This window comes from Talpa europaea (assembly GCF_964194135.1).
Source record: "Talpa europaea genome assembly, chromosome: 1".
NCBI lineage: Eukaryota > Metazoa > Chordata > Mammalia > Eulipotyphla > Talpidae > Talpa > Talpa europaea.
Genome location: NC_140073.1, coordinates 1,812,700 through 1,829,859, shown reverse-complemented (window position 1 = coordinate 1,829,859; position 17,160 = coordinate 1,812,700). Strand labels below are relative to the sequence as shown.

The 17,160-nt window shown below is 66.0% G+C and overlaps 1 protein-coding gene across 3 annotated transcripts in view; it reads left to right on the top strand.

Annotated features, from left to right (window-relative positions):
* The window catches only part of ANO1 (anoctamin 1), a gene marked incomplete at its 5' end in the record, with an annotated part of 98,662 nt that overhangs the window by 35,212 nt on the left and 46,290 nt on the right, over positions 1 to 17,160 (top strand). For 2 of the 3 annotated variants that reach the window (XM_084245913.1, XM_084245912.1), the window contains 2 exons: positions 8,948 to 9,055; positions 14,741 to 15,073. In XM_084245913.1, coding sequence (XP_084102039.1) covers positions 8,948 to 9,055; positions 14,741 to 15,073 — 441 coding nt within the window. Of the gene's footprint in view, positions 1 to 8,882; positions 9,056 to 14,740; positions 15,074 to 17,160 lie in introns of those variants that run through there. The other variant, XM_084245911.1, reaches the window with a different exon arrangement.

Genomic DNA, 17,160 nt, shown 5'->3' with positions numbered 1-17,160 from the left:
CAGGCCAGTGGGCTGGGGCCCAGCCAGAGGGCAGATCTGGGCCTGGCTGAAGCCCAGCTCTGGGACTCTCAGCGGCCACCTGGCCCTTCACCCCCTCCCGCCAGGGCTGGCTCTCTGGCCTCTCCCCTCAGCTGAGGACTTTTCAGAGGCTGATGTTTATCTGAGCGGTTTCTCAGCCTCCAGGTGGCCTTTTGTTTTTCGTCCCAGTCTGCTCTGGAGAGACTTTTCAGAAGACTTTAAATTTGCCCTCAGGGATTGGACAGATGCTGACCCCTCCCTGGCTGTGCTGGCCTCCAAGGTCCAGGCAGTGGGCATGGAAGGGCCAAGTCAGCCAGGCCAGACCAGCAGGAAATAAGGTTTTTCTTGTGTCTTCCCCTAAACTCCTCCCGACGTCCCTTTCCCTTTGCTGTGGGAGCCGATGCTGCGTGTGCGGGTCACTGGGGAAAAGGGTTTGGGAGAAGAAAGTCATTTACACCTCAGTATGAATTAGTCCAATAGTTTGCTTTTTCTTCAGGCTTTGCTCCTGGTCTGCCCCCCGCTGGGACATAAGCCCAGGGGAGCAGGGACTCATCTGCAGTGTCCACTCCACGTCTCGGGTCTGGTGCTCGGGGGTGTCCAGGGGCTGAATTAATGAATGTCCAGTGAATGAAGCAGTGAACGGCAGGGAGGCCAGGTTTGGGGGTCACTGGCCAGATGGCCATGTGTGCTTTCTGTGCAGCCCCGTGCCTGTCTTTTTGAGGATGAGCCGGCTGGACACGCCACAGCTGTCTCAGCTGGCCCCTTGCTGGGGCCTGGGCACATCGCTGCCCCCCTGTGTTTTGGGGCCAGAGCAGAAGTGGCTCAAAGGCTTCAGAGCCTACATCATGTGTCTGGGGTCACCCTGTGGGCGCAGAGACAGAGGAAAGAGGCCTGTGCCAGCCTCATGAATCTCCAGAAAGTTCCATCCCAGTAAGGGGCCAGGCTTTCTGAGCCCAGGGCAGCCCGTCCACGGCGGACAGAGCCCCTGCTGTGCCGCCCTCGCCGGCGTCCGGGGTGCGGGTGCGGCAGCTGCCTGGGCCTCCTCTGAGCTGCGACAGTGACTCCTGCCCCCGTGAAGAGACACTTGCACGCGCGGTGACACGGCACTTCTCCCCGAGGGTCCGAGGACCACAGAAGCCCCCCTGCGTGGCCAGGCGGGAAGAGGCCCCAACATCTCAGGGACAGCTCAGGGAGGAAACTCCCGGCCCTTCCTGCCCAGCATGCGGAGGGCCCGGAAGCAAGGAAAAGTGGAAAGACCTTTACTTGGGCTCAGGGCGCTGCCCGGGGGTGAGGATTTGCCGGGGACACCCTGGCTTGTGAAAAGAAAGTGCCAACTCGCCTTCCTAAAACCCAGTTATTCAAAATTCATAAATTTAAAAAATCCATTTATTACATGAAAATGGACCCCCGTGTCTATCTCATCCCCAGGCCCCTGAAGGGCTGTGAGTGTCCCCTTGGGCAGAGGCCCACCCTGGCCGGCTATGGGGTGCAGCGGTGCTGACTAGAGCTGCCCCCCAGCCGTTCAGGCTCAGCCTTCCTGGGGGTCCTGGGGGTCTCCTGCTGTCCCCTGCTGGACTCGTTTTGATGCTGAGATGCTCTGGGACGGTTTGATGGGTGAGCCAGGAGCCCCTCCCCCTCCCCAGCCAGCCCCCCTCAGCTCCCATCTCCCCACAAGCGCCTCCTCCAGGCCCCCCAGCAGCAGCCAGCCTCCCCCAGCCCTTCCCCCGTTTGGAGCTGCGTCCCCTCCTCCTCGTCTTCCTGGTTCCTGGTGACCGTTCAGGGCCCAGGAAAAGCCACTCCCTCCGGAGAGCTCAGTGACCGGACCTCCCTTCTTCAGGCGCTCGCTGCCCCCTGCTCTTCTGAATTCCCTGGGCAGCCCTCAGGGTCAGCCCCGGGGCTGCACGCAGTAGGACCTCTGTCCGTGTGCCGACTGCCCTCCCAGGCCGGGGCCCTCAGGTCAGGCCAGCCTGACAGGCTGGTCAGTGGGTTCTGTGGCCGCTGGACAGTGGCCTCCAGCACTTTCCCCAGTGGCTTCATGAGCTTGAAAGCGTTAAGACAACAATGTGTCCTCCTGGCAGCCGCCTGTCCAACAGCCACCCCTTGGGGGCTCTGGAGTCAGATGCCCCGAGGGCCTGGCACAGACGCGGAGTTCGCTCACCCCTTCTTCTGACAAATATTCTGGGGCCGTTCCAGGTGCTGGGTGCTGAGTTCCGCGGGAGAGACTGAGGCCCTGCTCTCCTGGCCGCAACCAGCGTCGGGAGGCAGAGGGGCCTGAGAGGGCGGGAGGCCGTCTGGGCAGAACAGGAGGCACACGGGAGCCCCGGGGGCACCAGCGAGGGCCTGCTCCAGGGTGTAGGCCAGGCAGGCCCTCCTGGCCCTGAGGATGTGACCTTGCCGCACCCCTCCCCACCCCGCCAACCCCAGGCCAGGGCTGTGCATACAGCGGCAGCCCCACCCCATCCAGTCCTTCGCTTCTCCCCGGGGCCCTGGCGAGCGCAGGGCCACCCCCGTGCTGGGCACCTTCGCTGGTGCTTTAGGAAGGAATTGGAGGCTCGCCCAGGTCCCTGCGGGTCCCGGCTGGTGTCGCTTCCAGGCGTGGCATCTGCAGCCTCCCGGGCAGGCAGCAAATGGCTCAGGAGGGGAGAGGCGGGAAGGGTGTGAGCGCCAGGCCGGCGTGGAGGCCGTGGCGGTGAATGGCCGTGGGCTCGCCGTGGGCTCGTGCGAGGGAGGGGGCGGTGAGCCAGCGAGCGCAGGGGGAGAGCGAGAGGAGAGGAGAGGAGAGGAGAGGCCAGACGGTGGGTTGCTGGGGGGGGGACCCAGAGGGGAGGAGTCCCTGGGGCGAGAGGGAGTGGGCCTGATGTTGTGAGGGGGCCGCGGGCTGGGGGGGGCACCCAGAGGGGAGGGGTTGCCGGGCCTGAGGCAGTGAGTGGTGAGCGAGTGCGTGACCGACCCCCAACCAGGCGCAGGGGGCCACGGCCTGAGACGCCTCCTCCTGGGTGTCCACCTGCCGGTGTCCAGGACCCTGGGAAGGAGGCTTGGGCGGCCGCCCACCCCCACTCGGCCTGGGACAGGGCGGACACCGGCAGGTGCCCCTGGGCGCCCGCGGGTCCAGGTGCTGCCCAGCTTCTGTCACGTCCTCCTGAAGGTGTATGACCAGCCTCGTAATCAGACATGGTTTGTAGCTCGAGTCCACTCCGCCAAAATATTTGAGGAATCCAGACGGCCCTTGGGTGCGGACGGCTCCCTCCGCTGACGCTCGCGCTCGGAAAGCCCCACATGGGCCGTTTTCCCCTGAACAACAAATGGGTGAGTGGCCTGCGGGGCGGTGTCAGGCCTGCGAGGACAGCGCCCCTCTCCTCACAATTAGCTCACGCCGGTTCGCTGTAGACATTTTAGAAATCACAGAAAACGAGGCGAGGCCTCCCTCAGACGTCTCTCAAACGACAGTCTGCCCCAGGCCTGACCCCGCGCGACGTGGCGGCTCCTGCATGAGACGGACTGAGTCAAACAGGCACAAGCTGCAAGGCTCTGTGGGGAGTGAAATAACTACCTTTCACGGGGAACCGCCTGCCTGACCCGCTCGAGTGTCGCGGCTGCTGGAGTGCCCAGGGCGGTGGCCCCGGGGCAGGGCTGTGCCCGTGGCCCCGGAAGCTCACGCCTCCCTGCAAGAGAAGCCGTGTCAGGCAGCCAGGTGGGCCAGCCCTGGGGGCTCCAGACTCTGACCCCAGCTGGCCCGGACACCCGGGGCTGTTGGCGGGCCCCTGGTCATCCCTACAATAAGGGGATGTTGCCCCAGGCGGGGTGCCGGGCGGGGACACAGGACAGTGTCCCCAGAAGAGGCCCTCGGCCCTCGGGGGCAGGACGGAGACCCGGGGCCCCGCTGAGGCCCTGGCACAAAACCGAAGCTCAGTGCTGGGTCACTGCCCGAGAAAGCGGGGCTCCCAGGGAGCTGCCCCTCTGGGGTCCCCTGTGCCAGCCCTGGCGCCCCTTCCCGCAAGACCCTGAGTCCTGCGTCTGTCCCAGGAGCTCAACCTGGTCCTCCGAGCCCGGCTGTAAGACGCGGCCTGAGTCCAGCGCGATTCCCTCACAGGGAGACCCGGGCTTTTGCCTCCTGGATGTCGGGGTCAGCCTCCCCGTGGGGCATCCTGTGGCCACCGACCCCAGGGGAGTGATAAGGCAGGTGCGATGCCCTCACAGGGCATCGGGGTGGGGTGGGAACAGATGTGTTGTGTTCACACACCCAGTGGGGGGACCCCGAGTCCGACCCAGCCAGTAGCTCAGGGCCACACTCCCTCCAGCCCCACCTGGCTGGGCTCCTCGGGGCCTCTCAGCAGCGTGGGGTCCTCTGGTTCCCTGGGAACCCCTGAGAGGGAACCCCTAGGACCTAGAGCAAGGAGCCGGAAGCCCTTCTATTCTCTCAAGCCCCCAGAGCAAAAGCGGGGACCAGGATCTCCCTGAAAAGGGGGTGTCGTGCAGTCTCCACTCTCTGCTGGGGGTTGCCGGCTGGCCGGCTCATGCTAACCACAGCTGGAAGCAGGGGGGACCCGGCTGACCCGGGTGGGCAGGGCTCCTGATGCCAAAGCTGCGTCACGGAGACCAACTCTGCACTTCCCCGGGGCTCGCTGGGGCGGGTGGCAATTTGAGACCCAGCCTGGACTTCTCCCCGCACACCCCAGGAAGGCGGGCGGGGCACCCGGAGGCCACTGGCAGCCGCGGTAATGGACCCGGAGCTCCGAGGAGCCGGCTCGTCAAGGCCAGGCACCGCTGTTGTTGAATAAATAAACATAACCGGGACGTCGGCAGTGCCAGAGACGGGCGGACAGGAGCGCCCAGCCTGAGGATGACCCAGCAGAAAGGAGCTGGCGCGTCCCGCGGAGCGGGGCTGAGTAATGCCCGCCGAGCGGAACCCAGAGGCTTCCGGAAGGAGGTGGCCAGGCTGCCGCCCTCCAACCTGCCCCGGCGTGCCTGGGGTTCTCAGGAACTCCCGGAGGCAGCCTTGGGGGGGGGCGGGGGGAGGGACATGAAGCCTCTGAAACCTCCAGTGGACAGGACTTCACGCTCCGGCTGGTTCCAGAGCACGGCCGGGCCCCCCTCCAGCGGCAGCTCGCGGGCCTCTGCTCCCACCTGACGTCACGCAAGGGAAGGAAATGACCAGGCCCGTCTCCGGCCACCGAATCTCGGACATCAGTGCCCAGGCCCACGCTCCCTGGGGACGGTGATGCCCAGTCCCTTTTAGCACATGATGTCATCCACCTGCTCGGCGGCTGCGTCCTTCCCGCGCGGGCTCCCGCCCGAGACCGGAAGGGGCCCCAGCCAGCAGGCAGGGTGGCTACTGGTGCCCCCCACACTCCTGTCAAGTGCTGCTCACTTCTTCCACGCCGCTCCGGCTGCTCCTGCGTCCACACGTGGCCTCAGCACCCCTGAGCGCAGAGCCCGTATCACGCGCAGAGCCAGGGGCTCCTGACCAGGCCCAGGACCACCCCCTCCACCAACCCAGGGCAGGCGGGGGCGCCAAGCCGGTCTCCTGCCTCAGATCTGTGTGTGTGTGTGTGTGTGTGTGTGTGTGTGTGTGTTGAAGTCACCCTTTGGGGCGGGGGACGGTCAGGAGGCCTAGATTAAAGGGCAGAGTTGGCTGCTTGACCAAGCCAAGCAGGTCCTCTCTCCAGCCCGGCACTGTCACCTGAGACGAGTGCTGATAAGATCGGCCTCCTGGGGAGCAGAGGGCAGGCAAGGGTCTTTGTTAAGCCCCACGAAGAGGGTCTCAACAGGGGGTAATTTTGCTCCCCAGGGGACATTTGGGGTTGTCGCCCTGGGAGGAAGGTGGCAATACTGGTGCCTAGAGGGTCAAGGCCAGAGATGGTGTTGACCCTCCAGTGCACTCCGCCGCCCCCCAGAAAGAAGGATCAGCCCCACATGTCAACAGTGCCCGGCTGGAGAAGCCCGCCCGAGGGCACCGTCTCACAGGAGACGCTGCTAGCGCTTCCTCACCCCCACGTCCAGGGAAGTGGTGTCGGAGGGCCTGTCCTGCGGGGCTTCGTCACCGTCCGTCCACCGGGTGACCTCTCAGACCCGGCCAGGCCGGCTGCAAGGCATTCCTCCCCGTGGGCGCGGCGCGGATGGTCAACCGAGGTTGCAAAAACAATAGCGTTGGAAGAGGCCCTCTGAGCTGTTCCCGGGAAGGTGCTCTCCCAGCAGCGCCCGCGCCCGGGTCACGCCATGCACGCGCTGCCGGCGATTAGGGAAATGTCAGCGGAGACGCAAGTGGATAACATCACGCCGGCGCGGAAGGGCAGCCCAGCGGCAGGCAGCGGGCCCAGGACGTCCATAATAAAACGCACCGTTTAACTCATGAGACTGGTCTTTACTAATTCAAAGCGGGGAATTAATCCTGCAGGCGAAATCTGCCCCTTTGGGGTTTTAATGATGAGAATCAGTGAGTCAAAAAGGGGGCGATGCAAAATTAATGCCATCTCTTAGCTGGAGGGCTCATTTATAAGCAATTAGCGGCTCCGAGCAGAGACAGAGTCCCGACCGGAGGGCCAGCGCGAGCCAGTCGCTCAGGGAACCACCGCAGAACAAAGGGACACCCCGGTCCTGCTAGTGGGGAGTACCCTGGTGTGGATTTCTGCTCCCCTTCCCCAGTGGTGGGGGTTGTTTTCATTTCTGTTGGTTTCCAAAACCCCCGTGGTCTGGGATTGGAGCTGGTCCTTGCTGGCCCTCCTCCCCCCTAACCCGAACCTCTCCCCTCTGCATTTCCTCGCCAGGGAGGGGGTGCAGGCAGATGGGGTGCAGGCAGGGAGCCCACAGAGACGTGGCAGAGAATGTGACCAGATGTCTTAAGCCCAGGAAGGTGCCTATCGGGCAGACGTCTCCTGCAGCAGAGCCCTGAGGGGCGCCTGCTCTGCCGGAGGCGGGTGGCGGGGGAAAGCAGGGGGACACCCAGGAGGCTGACCCCACCCTGTAGCCCCCACCCCCGCCCGGGGCCGTCTCCCACTCTGTTGCCAAGGGTCACTTCCCAGACGCTTGGGATCACCCCTGTCCGCGGAACTGAGATTCTGTTTTTCCTCCTTTTTCACAAGCCAGACCTTGTGGTCGGTAGGACCTGCCGCCGCTTGATACCCGTTCGCGCGCCGCGAGACCTTCGCTGCCCGCACGGCCGTGGCGCTGGCCAGGCCGGGAGTGACGCAATCCCCCGCGCGCCCTCCCGGCCCTGAAAACATGAGCTCTCAGGGGCACGGTCTCCCTGGCGTGGCAGAGACCGTGCAGGGCTGTTTCCGGCGGGGCTTGGCCCGCGGCTCGCTCGCCTCCAGGTCTGCTGTGCAGTCCAAGGCGCAGACAAAGGGTCCTTTGGGGCCACGCGGTGCCCGTTGGCAAGACCGGCCCAAGGATGGAGTAAACTTCCTGCACCTCAACAGGGAGGGGGCTCCCGCCAGGGAAGGGAGGTCACAGCAATGACAAGAGACGGTGGCAGCAGCAGAGGCTGCCACGGCGCCCGCCCCCCCGCACGCGGGACGCTCGCAGAGGAGCCACAGGCCTGCGCGTCTCTGAGGCTCTCCTGAGGTCATAGCTGAAAAGCTAGACCACGCCCTGGCGCCCCCACCCCACCTCGATTCCAGAATCCACCCTGCGCACCGTGGCATGCTGATGACGTCATGACCTTGGAAGGCAGCTTTCTAGTCCCTTCTGCGGTCCTGAATGTTCCTCGGTGGCCATTCCACAAGCAGCTGTGGAGCACCAGCTGTGTGAACCCCCTGTACAAAGAGGCCAGGTGAAGGGAGGTTCTCTGGCCCGAGTGCTTGCGGGGCAGTCCAGGGCAACTCCTGCCGCTGGTGGCATCTGGTGCACACCCTGGGGAACTAATAGGACGTAGCGAGGAGGCAAGGGAGACTTTATTCCTACCGGACAGGGTGGCTCTGCGGGCACTGGGGGCGAAACCGAGTGTGGCTGCCCCTGGAGTCCTACGTCCTCCTCCTGCAGGGATGGAGGGTTAAAAACGTGTCCCGGAGCACCGTCTGTGTGCTGGGCCCCTCAGGTCCCCGGAGGAGCCTGACCAAAGCCGCCATCCCTCCCCTGCGGGTGGGGGGCAGTAGAGCTGCCCACAAGGCCAGGCCTGGCAGCTGGCCACCCTGCCCCGGCTCCCGGGCTTCTCAGAGCCAGGCCCCCTCTATGAAACGAGGGCCCCCCTGGGGGGTTAATAGAGATGAACTTTGTGAAAGATGCTGTACCCGGTCAGGCTGCTCAGGGCTCTGAAATGGGGGCTGTGGGCAACATGGGGGGCTCTGGAGAGCCGCTTAGATGGGAGAGATGCTGCCAGGAGCAAGGGCCAGCTGGAGAGGGCGGGCCTGCGGAAAGCAGGGGAGGCTGCCCGGAGGAGGTGTGAGCTGAGAGAGGCAGGAGCCTGCCCGCGGGTGGAGGGGCCGGGGCAGGGCGAGCATTCCTGCCCCCGTCCAGAAGCGCCTCCCCTGCAGGGTGGCAGCCCCGGCGAGGGGCCCGCTTGGAGACTGGAGCTGGGGCTGCTGCGGCTTCCTCCCTGACCCGCAGCCTTGGCCACGCGCAAAGAAAAAAAAACCCGAAGGGGCGCGTTCCCCGGGGGAAGTCAAGCTTGGAGGGGCCGCGGCAACGGAGCCCTGTCTTCCTGGGCTTGAATTTCTACGGAAAGTCTGACCGCGCGGCCGCGCCCCTGCCATAAGCGGCGCCGCGCGCCCAGGTCCTGCTCGGGGAGGGGCGCGGGGCGGGCCGGGCGGGCCGGGCGCGGGGCGGGCGCGGGGCGGGCGCGGGGCGGGCGCGGGCGGCGGCCACGTCCCGGCGGGCGGCGGAGGCCCGGCCCCCTGCGCCGACCGACCGACCGCGCCGTCTCCCTGCAGAGGCCGCCGGGGCCGTGGATGGCGAGGGCGCGCCGCCCGGCGGTCCCGGCGCACAGGCGGCCGCGATGAGGGTCAGCGAGAAGTACTCGACGCTCCCGGCCGAGGACCGCAGCGTCCACATCATCAACATCTGCGCCATCGAGGACCTGGGCTACCTGCCGTCCGAGGGCACGGTGAGTGCGCGGCGCCACCTGCGCCGAGGGGCCGCGCGCACGTGGGCCGGCCCCGCGCGCCCCGCGCGCCCCGCGCGCCCCGCGCGCCCCGCGCGGCCGGCAGCCCCGAGGCCCGGCCCGGCTGCAGCTGGCCCGGGGCGCTCCCCTCCCGGCGCCGCCGGCAGCGGGGTGGGGGGATGTGGGGGTAGGGGGAACCTCCAGGCCCCTCGCGCCTCCGCTCCAGGCCGGCTGGCCGGCTCGGCGCCCCTTCACCTGCCCGCGGCGCAACCCCCGGGGCTGAGCCCGCCGCGCCCCCCGCCCCGGGCTTCCCCGGCTGGCAGTCCCCAGCCTCGCCCGAGCGCGGGCAGGGCCTCGGGGACAAGCAGCATCACACGTGGGGGTCCCGCCACCCCCCCACCCCCGCCCCGTGGGGCCAGATCCAGCCTGGTAGGAATCCCCGGAGGACAGAATTCGCCCTTGGGGAGGTGGCGGGGAGGGGGGTGGGGGGGGTGTTGGCTTCATTAATTAGAGCAAAGTTTGCCAGAAGAGTGAGGAGCTGAGACCAGCGCCCTCAGCCGGGAGCCCCAGGGGCCTGAGAGCGGCCTCTGCTCGCTCCCTCCCCCCGCTGCCCTGCCTGGACAGCCCACCGGCCCCGGGGTCCCGGCTCTGGCTGGAGGCCCTGGCACCTGGGAGCTCCTGCCGGGCGGGAGCCTGTGCCAGGGCTGGGGGGATCTAGGGCTTGCCCCTCCTTGGGCCTCACCTGGGGCTTGTGGGAATTTGGGGGTGCCTCTGCAGCTGGGCTGGCACAAAGGCGCAGGGAGCCTTGGGTAGGAGGGTGGGTGGGAAACACTTCTGCCTGGGATGGACGCCTTTGGCCTGAAAGCCTAGGGGTCAGCGGTGGTCGCCTGACGTGTGCCAGGATGCTCCCTGGGCACCCACAGGAAGGGGCCGCGCCCTTCTGGGCTCCAGGGAACGTTACCCAGGACAGCGACAAAGGCACTCTTCCCTGCGCTGCTGGCCCCTGGTAACTTGCTTAACTCACAGCAATACACAGTTGCTGCTGCTCCTCAGATGAGGGGCGGCCTGTGCCGCCCGCAAAGGCCAAGAGGGGCCAGGTGGCCAGTTCCCAGCCCCCACCAGCTAGAAGGAGAGCTCCGAAGGCCTGAGACACAGGTGCAGGTAGCCACAGGTGGCCACAGGTGGCCGTGGAGGACTGAACGTCAGAGGAGCTAGTGGTTCCCACCCTGAGTTGGGGGTGGGGCCTCGGGCAGGGATGTCACATCCCCACCCAGAGGTGGGGGGCCTGTTTGGAGGCGTGAGAGGATGGTGACGTCCAGTGGAAAGAATTGGACCTGCAGAGGTAGACCCGCAGGAAGACCTGGTGAGGAACTGGACATGAAATGGGACAAGGCCTGGTGAGGAACTGGACGTGGAATGAAGAAATAAGACGAGGCAAATGCCATGGGCTCCGGGGTTAGTTCCGGGGCCTCCGCTTGCCTGGATCCACGGCTGTTTCCCCCGGACCCCGGTGAGGCCCCAGAGCTGGAGGAGGTGGCCCTTCACTGGGTCTTCCCATCCAGGCCCCCGCAGACAGGACCAGATGAGGCTCCGGACACTTGCTTTGCCCGCACTCTCTCTACGGGCAGGTTTGGGGTATTGTAAGGACAGGACTGGGCACAGGGCAGGTTTTCTGACCCAGCAGACCGGGTAGAGGAGGAGTCAGGGTCCTCAGTGGCTTTTGCAGGTCTTTTATTTAGATTTACCAGGCACACGGCAGGCAGGGGTGCTGGGGGGCCGGGAGGCTGGCAGGCCTCCCAGCCCCCAGCACATCCTCACTCTCTCTGGGCTCTCTGGCCTTCTCTCTGCTTCTCTGCTCTCGGCTTCAGTTCGTTCTTGGCTTCTGCCGGCGTCCCCGTGATGCCGCCCTTACAAACGCAGTCCCTCAGCCCAGGTGTACCCACTCAGGTGCCGCCATCAGGCATGCACTCAGGACCCCAGGGTTCCCTCATCTATCCTAATGGCGGGAGGGCGGAAAAGCCTGATACTTCTACCTCACCCTACAGGGATCATGGGCTCGGGGGGCTGTGAATCCGGCCACTGACTGTGGAGAGAGGGCAGCGCGATGCCACAGACTGGCCACAGACAGGCAGGAGGCTGCCACTGTAGAAGGGGGGCAGGCGCGGCAGGGGAGCGCCCCCATGGGCATCCCTGGCACAGCTCAAGCCAATAATTGTTGCTCACTCACACCTGAGTCACCAGCCACGCCCGCAAAGGCCGGAGGACGTGGGCCGCCTTTCTGAGCGTTGCTATCGCTTCCCAGACCAGCACCCCAAACCCGATCCCATAGGCGTGGACTTAAATCGGCCGTCAGAGTGAGGCCAACCCGCGGCCACGGCTCTGGGCGTCCCTGGGCTGCTGCTCCCGGCCATCCCCGAGTTCAAGGGTCAAGTCACGTTCACGCTCACAGTAAAGCCCTGTAAGAAGAAAAGACTAAGTCAGAGCCGGGGTGGGTGCGACTTATTTCATCCGTTTTCTCTGGGCTGACACCTGAGTGTTTCTACTTTCTGCTTCACACGCAGTGTCCTCCCAGGGCGGGGTCAGGTGCTGGCCAGCCCAGACGCCCTGAGGCCCGGGACCGGTGCCCGCGCAGGGTGATCAGGGTGGCCCCGCGCTGATCTGAGCGGACGTGCTGGTGATCATCGAAGCCATTTAGGAGCAAAGTGAGGCTGAAAATGGATGTTCTCCTTGGGCCTGACATTCAGAGCATCCCAGAACCCCAAGAAGTGTTGCAGGCCCCTGGCTTCCGTTCCCATTGGCAGAAAACACTAATGTGGGCAACCCCTTAGGATAACAGCCTGCACTGGCCGGGCTTGACCGCCCCCGGCGCGTGGACGCGGCTCCTGCCCGGTGCCCGCAGGTGCAGGGCGGACCCCGAGTTCTCCGCCTTCCTGAGAGTCTGGAGGGGCAGGTGTGGGCCCTCCGTGGTGTTTGGGACAGGCGCTCCTGCCTTGTAGGACCCCCTCGTCCCCCCACCTTCCGTGAAGCCCCAAGGAGCTTCTTCCACCTTGTTTCCCCCTTCCTCGGGGACGCGCCTTCCGTACCTCCAAATACTCAGGCCGTAATCTTCAAAGTGCTTCGGGGTTCCCGCCTCTTTGTCCTGACAAGATCCCTGTGACCTCAGGAGGGACTGTGGGGTGCCGCAGTAACGTTGCTGGGCCGGTGGCATCTCGGCCACGGTCTGCGGGCCTGGTGGCCCTGCCTGGCTGTGCCAGCCGGACCCTGCGTCCATCCCCTCGCATCCACTTACCCCACACCTCGCTGGGGTGTCAGCCGTTACACGGGTGGGCGGGGAACCCCTGCCTTCCACTGGGTGGACTGAGGAGTTGCCTGCCCTTGTCCCAGGGACACAGAAAGGAGAACTTTCTGGAGCTCTCCCAAGCCTTTGCATCCGAAGTCTCGCGTATCCACTCCGCTGCAGGTTCAGTCTTGGCCCTTTTGTCCTGTCCCGGACGAGAACAGCCCACTTCCCTGCTCGTGGACGTCTCAGAGGGGGGCTGTCCCCTCCTCTCGCTCTCCAGGCCCCGGCCTCCCAGCCGCGTAGCAGGTGGCAGGAGAGAGCCTGCACTTCCTGTGCCAGGGCTGCTGATCCCTCACACTCACCCAGGTAGCTACTTCCATTTCCAAAACCCAGGAGAAGGCAGCGTGCCCAGGGTCACACGAGTCGGTGGCAAGGCCAGGCCTGGGAGGAGGCCCGGGCCCGCTCGTCTGGCTTGGTGCTGCCTCCCGCTGGCAGGGCACCAGCTCCTCCGGGACTATTGCAAATCCGGACTCGGCCCTGCCGCCATCTTTGCCCGTGGTCCGCGGTGACCGTGAGCTCATCCCCTGGGTCCCAGGGAGTGCGCTTCTGCAGAGGGCTGGCCTCAGCCAGGCCCGGGTGAACTTTTTGCAAAGATGACACGTCTGATCCTTCCAACTACCCTTTGAGGGGTCGCACTGCGTGAGGGGCTTTGGATACCAGCTCTGGGTCATTTTACAAAGAGATCCAGAGAGGCAGGGAGAGCCAACTGTGCCCGTGGGAACACAGCTAGAAGGGCAGAGCAGCTTCTTCAAGCCCAGACACCCTCTCTGGGATCCACCTCAGGGACCCACCTCAGGGACCCTGCCGTGGGGTTGAGGGGCCCCATGAGTTAAGAGCTGGTGGGTGTGGTTCAGAGGTGGCCCTGGCACATGAGGACTGCCCAGGCAGGAGCGGTGGGAGACCCCAGGTCATGGGGGCCATGCCTCTGCCCGTGCAGGGCACAGAAAGGAAGGGTGGGCCTGAGGCCGGGAGCACAGCGCACACAAAGAGGAGGCAAGGATGTCCAGGCACCATGCAGGCCCGGGTGGCGGTGGAGGGGGAGAGGCTGTGCTGGGCAGGGGATGCGCAGTGTCCTGCACAGCTGTGCTCAACATCAGGCTCTGCTCAAGGGGCGCAGCTCCAGGCTGTGGGGGCTCGGCATGGGTCCCTGTGGAGAGGGACCAGATGCTGGCCCAGGCGGGGTATCCACCTACCCCTGCCCACCCCGAAGGCTGCAAGCCCACCTTGCTCTGAGGGGCTCCTTGGGCTCACCTGCCCAGCAGACTTCCTTCGTGAGTACCCGGGTCTTCCTGGCCGCCACAGCCCTATCCTGCTCTGACCCAATATGAGGGTGTGTGGGCTGCGTGGGCACAGAGGGCAGGTGGCGGGATGGCCCCAGGCACCTGTCCTGGGGGTTAGCGGGTGAACCCCCCAACCAGAGACCCCTCCCGGATGTGCACAAGTACTAGCAGCTTCTGTTATCCTCCCATCCTACATGGGTGGACACAGGTGGAATTGGGGTGCGCAGGAGGACGGAGAGCTGGGTGGACGCTCCCGCGGGGCAGGAGGGGTGGGCGTGGCTGGACTCAGGTTTGGAGCTGCTCCCTAGGCCCCTGCCAGCCCTCACGGATGCCCTCGGCAGCCTTAAGCAAAGCGGCATAGAATGGGAGCAGGCCTTGGGATAAGGCCACTGACTTCACTCAGCGTCTCTTGTTAGAACGTTGACGAGAAATCCACTGGCCAGCGTCAGACGAGATGTCACTCCGGGCACTAGACTTACAGTGTCTGACCCCAGGGCCAGCCTGCTAGGGGTCAGGGCCACCCTGCCCTCCGCCTCACCCCCCGTGGGCAGCTCTGGAAATCCAGGCATGCCAGATTGGCGTCCCTTGGCCCCACACTTCTGCCCTCTGGGCAGATGAGGCAACCGAGGCAGTCCCGGCCCCAGAGCCCCCGTCACCACCCCGTCGCCTCCCCTCACTCTGGTCCTTCCCACCCCCTCCCACATAAACCACTGAACCCCGATGCGCCGCCCTGGGCTGCCTTGGGGACAACCCAAGCTGTCAGCACGGGCCTGGTCGCTGACCACATGGCTGGTGCGAGGAAGCCCCCAGGAGCCAGGCGGGCCAGGGGGCTGGGGGCCGTGGGGCCCGGGGCTGGGGCCGCTGTGACCAAAGCTGCCAGCACCCACCTGTCCTGGCCCGAGCTGGGCTGCAGACTCTGAGCTCTCCTGGGGGGTGACGCGTGGGCCACCAGCTCTCGGTGTCCCATTGGCGAGTGGCGCCAGGCCTGGCCTGGCCCCAGCGCTCCAGGGAGGGCGGCGAGCAGAGCGTGGCCCAGCAGGCGCCTGACTAGAGCGTGTGTCTCCCCAGCTGCTGAACTCCCTGTCGGTGGACCCCGATGCCGAGTGCAAGTACGGGCTTTACTTCCGAGATGGCAAGCGCAAGGTGGACTACATCCTGGTCTACCACCACAAGAGGCCCTCAGGCAGCCGGACGCTGGCCCGGAGGGCCCAGCACGGCGACGCTGGCCTGGCCGCCCGCAGTGTCAAGCAGGACCAGCCGCTGCCTGGGAAGGGGGCTCCGGAGGAAGTGGGCGCCGCTGAGCCGGCCATGGACTACCACGAGGACGACAAGCGGCTCCGCAGGGAGGAGTACGAGGGCAACCTGCTGGAGGCCGGCCTGGAGCTGGAGCACGATGAGGACGTGAGCCGCAGGGGGCGCAGGGGGCGGAGGCGGGTGGTGGGGAGCCTTGCCTGGACAGGCTGCAGGGCACGCTGACCGGGGCTGGGACGAGGCGGTTTCTGCTCGTGGCCGCAGGAGGAGGGGCTGACCTCCTTGGCAGTGACCTCAGGGTCCAGGCATCTCCTGCTTCAGTCAGCTGCTCTCCTGGGGAGGGGCTCCCGTCGGAGGGACAGGACTGCACTCTCTCTGCATCCTGGTGGTTGACCTCGGTGATCGGAGTCTCAGTCTGCAGATGAGAAGGTCGCTGTGGCCGAGCCGGGGCCGTGGCCACGGCCCCTGTGACCCCAGCACTGGTTTCCAGGGCCTCCCCAGTGAGACCGAGCAGCTCTCCAGGGCATCAGCCGCCGGCTGGGGCTTGCTCTGTGCCCCTCCCTGCCCTGCAGCCCAAGGTCAGACTGAGCTGCCCCTGCGCAAGCTGAGGGCCGTCGCGGGCTGGAGAGGCCTTGCCTCCCCGCGGTGGCCCCTTGGTGTGGATGTGTGGGCCCACGGCAGGCGGTGCTGAGCCCTGAGTACTGTGGGGCCCGCGGCACGGGCCTGGCAGCAAGCTGGTCAGTCAAGGAGCCCAGGCCACGAGTCCTCCACGATGCGCCTGTTGGCTCCCCTGGAGAGGACCTAGAATGCTCAGGGCCTCCTTCCACCCCTGCGCGAGCGGCCGTGCTCAGCTGGGGGCTGGGTGGGCGCCCAGAGGCCTCCGCCCTGCAGGAGGCGGGTTGGCTGCCAGGTGATCCACTGGGTCACAGGTGAGCCCAGGACCTTAAAAGGCTGGATGGTCAGGCGCAAAGCCCCGACCCCGCCAAGGTTAGGGACCCCGCCTCCCCGACTCGCCGGCAGACTGGTGGTGCCAAGCCGGGGCGCTCCAGCCACCGTGTCCTGGACCCCAGTGGGGCACTCGGAACCGCAGTTTGTTCCAGCTGATGTCGCGCTGCTGGGGACACAGGGGCCCTTGCAGGCCTGACTCGCAGTTCCGGGGACCCCATGGCAGGGGTGGCTGCAGGGGCCGGGGCCCCTATGTGCTCTCCGAGGGACACGCTCTGTCCAGCCAGCAGCTTTCAGATCCCCTCTTGGAAGGGACCCCAAGGTCTGGTAACCCCGGGTCCCAGCCTTGGTGAAACGTGTTGAGCGGCTTAGGCCTCGGTGTCCCCCTGTGTCTGCCGCGGGGCTCCGGTGGGCGCGGGCAGAGTGCTTCAGGGGCTGGCACGGCGGCATCTCCTTGGCAGATGCTGGCGTGATGGCAAGTTCTGGGCCGAGCTTGCAGTGGGAACGGAGCCCACACGTCCTTTCAAAAGCTCGCACCGGCCGGCCTGGGAAGGCGAGCCCAGAGCTGCCTGGCTGTCACAGAAAGCCCTCGTCTTCCTGGCAAGCGCGGGGTCTGCTTCTGTGCAGTGGTCCCCCCGCACCCCCAGCAGTTCTGTGTCACCGGCTGGGGGTCCTGCAGCTTGGCCCCTTCCTGACTGGGCTACCTGGAGCCTGCAGGTGAGGGGTCAGCTCCCAGGACTGCCCCGCCCCAGCGGACGCCAGGCCTAGGCCAGGGTGGCTCCCACATCTGATCCCGTGGCTGTAGATGGGAGGTCCCCAGGATCCCCCCCGGGGGTCATCCCTGGAGCAGCTTGCAGAGCCCCCAGATTACCTGCTTGTCACCCCCGGCTGAGGCTCCAGAGCAGCCAGATGGGGGCCAGCCCCGCAGGGTGGGGGGCGCGAAGCTCCCCGCCCGCTCCAGGAGCCCCAGGCTCCCCAGTTCTGCAGGCGTGCCCCAACCCGGGCCTTCTCTGAACCCTGTCCTTTGGGGTTTGGGAGGTTTTGTTACTGGGATGTGACTGATTAAATCTGGCTCCTGGGGCTGAACCCCATCCCAGCCCCGCCCCCACCCCAGGTCAGAGTTGGGACTGGGTGTTCCTACCCTCAGTCTCTGGGCCTGCCGGTTCAGTTCCTGGCGCCTGCCCATCCTGCACAATTTGATGCAGAGTTGGGGGGTGGGGGGCGGGAGCCGAAGATTCCGGTGCTCAAACACTCAAGGGTCCCTGAAAGGTGAAGAAGCGTCAACAGGGTTC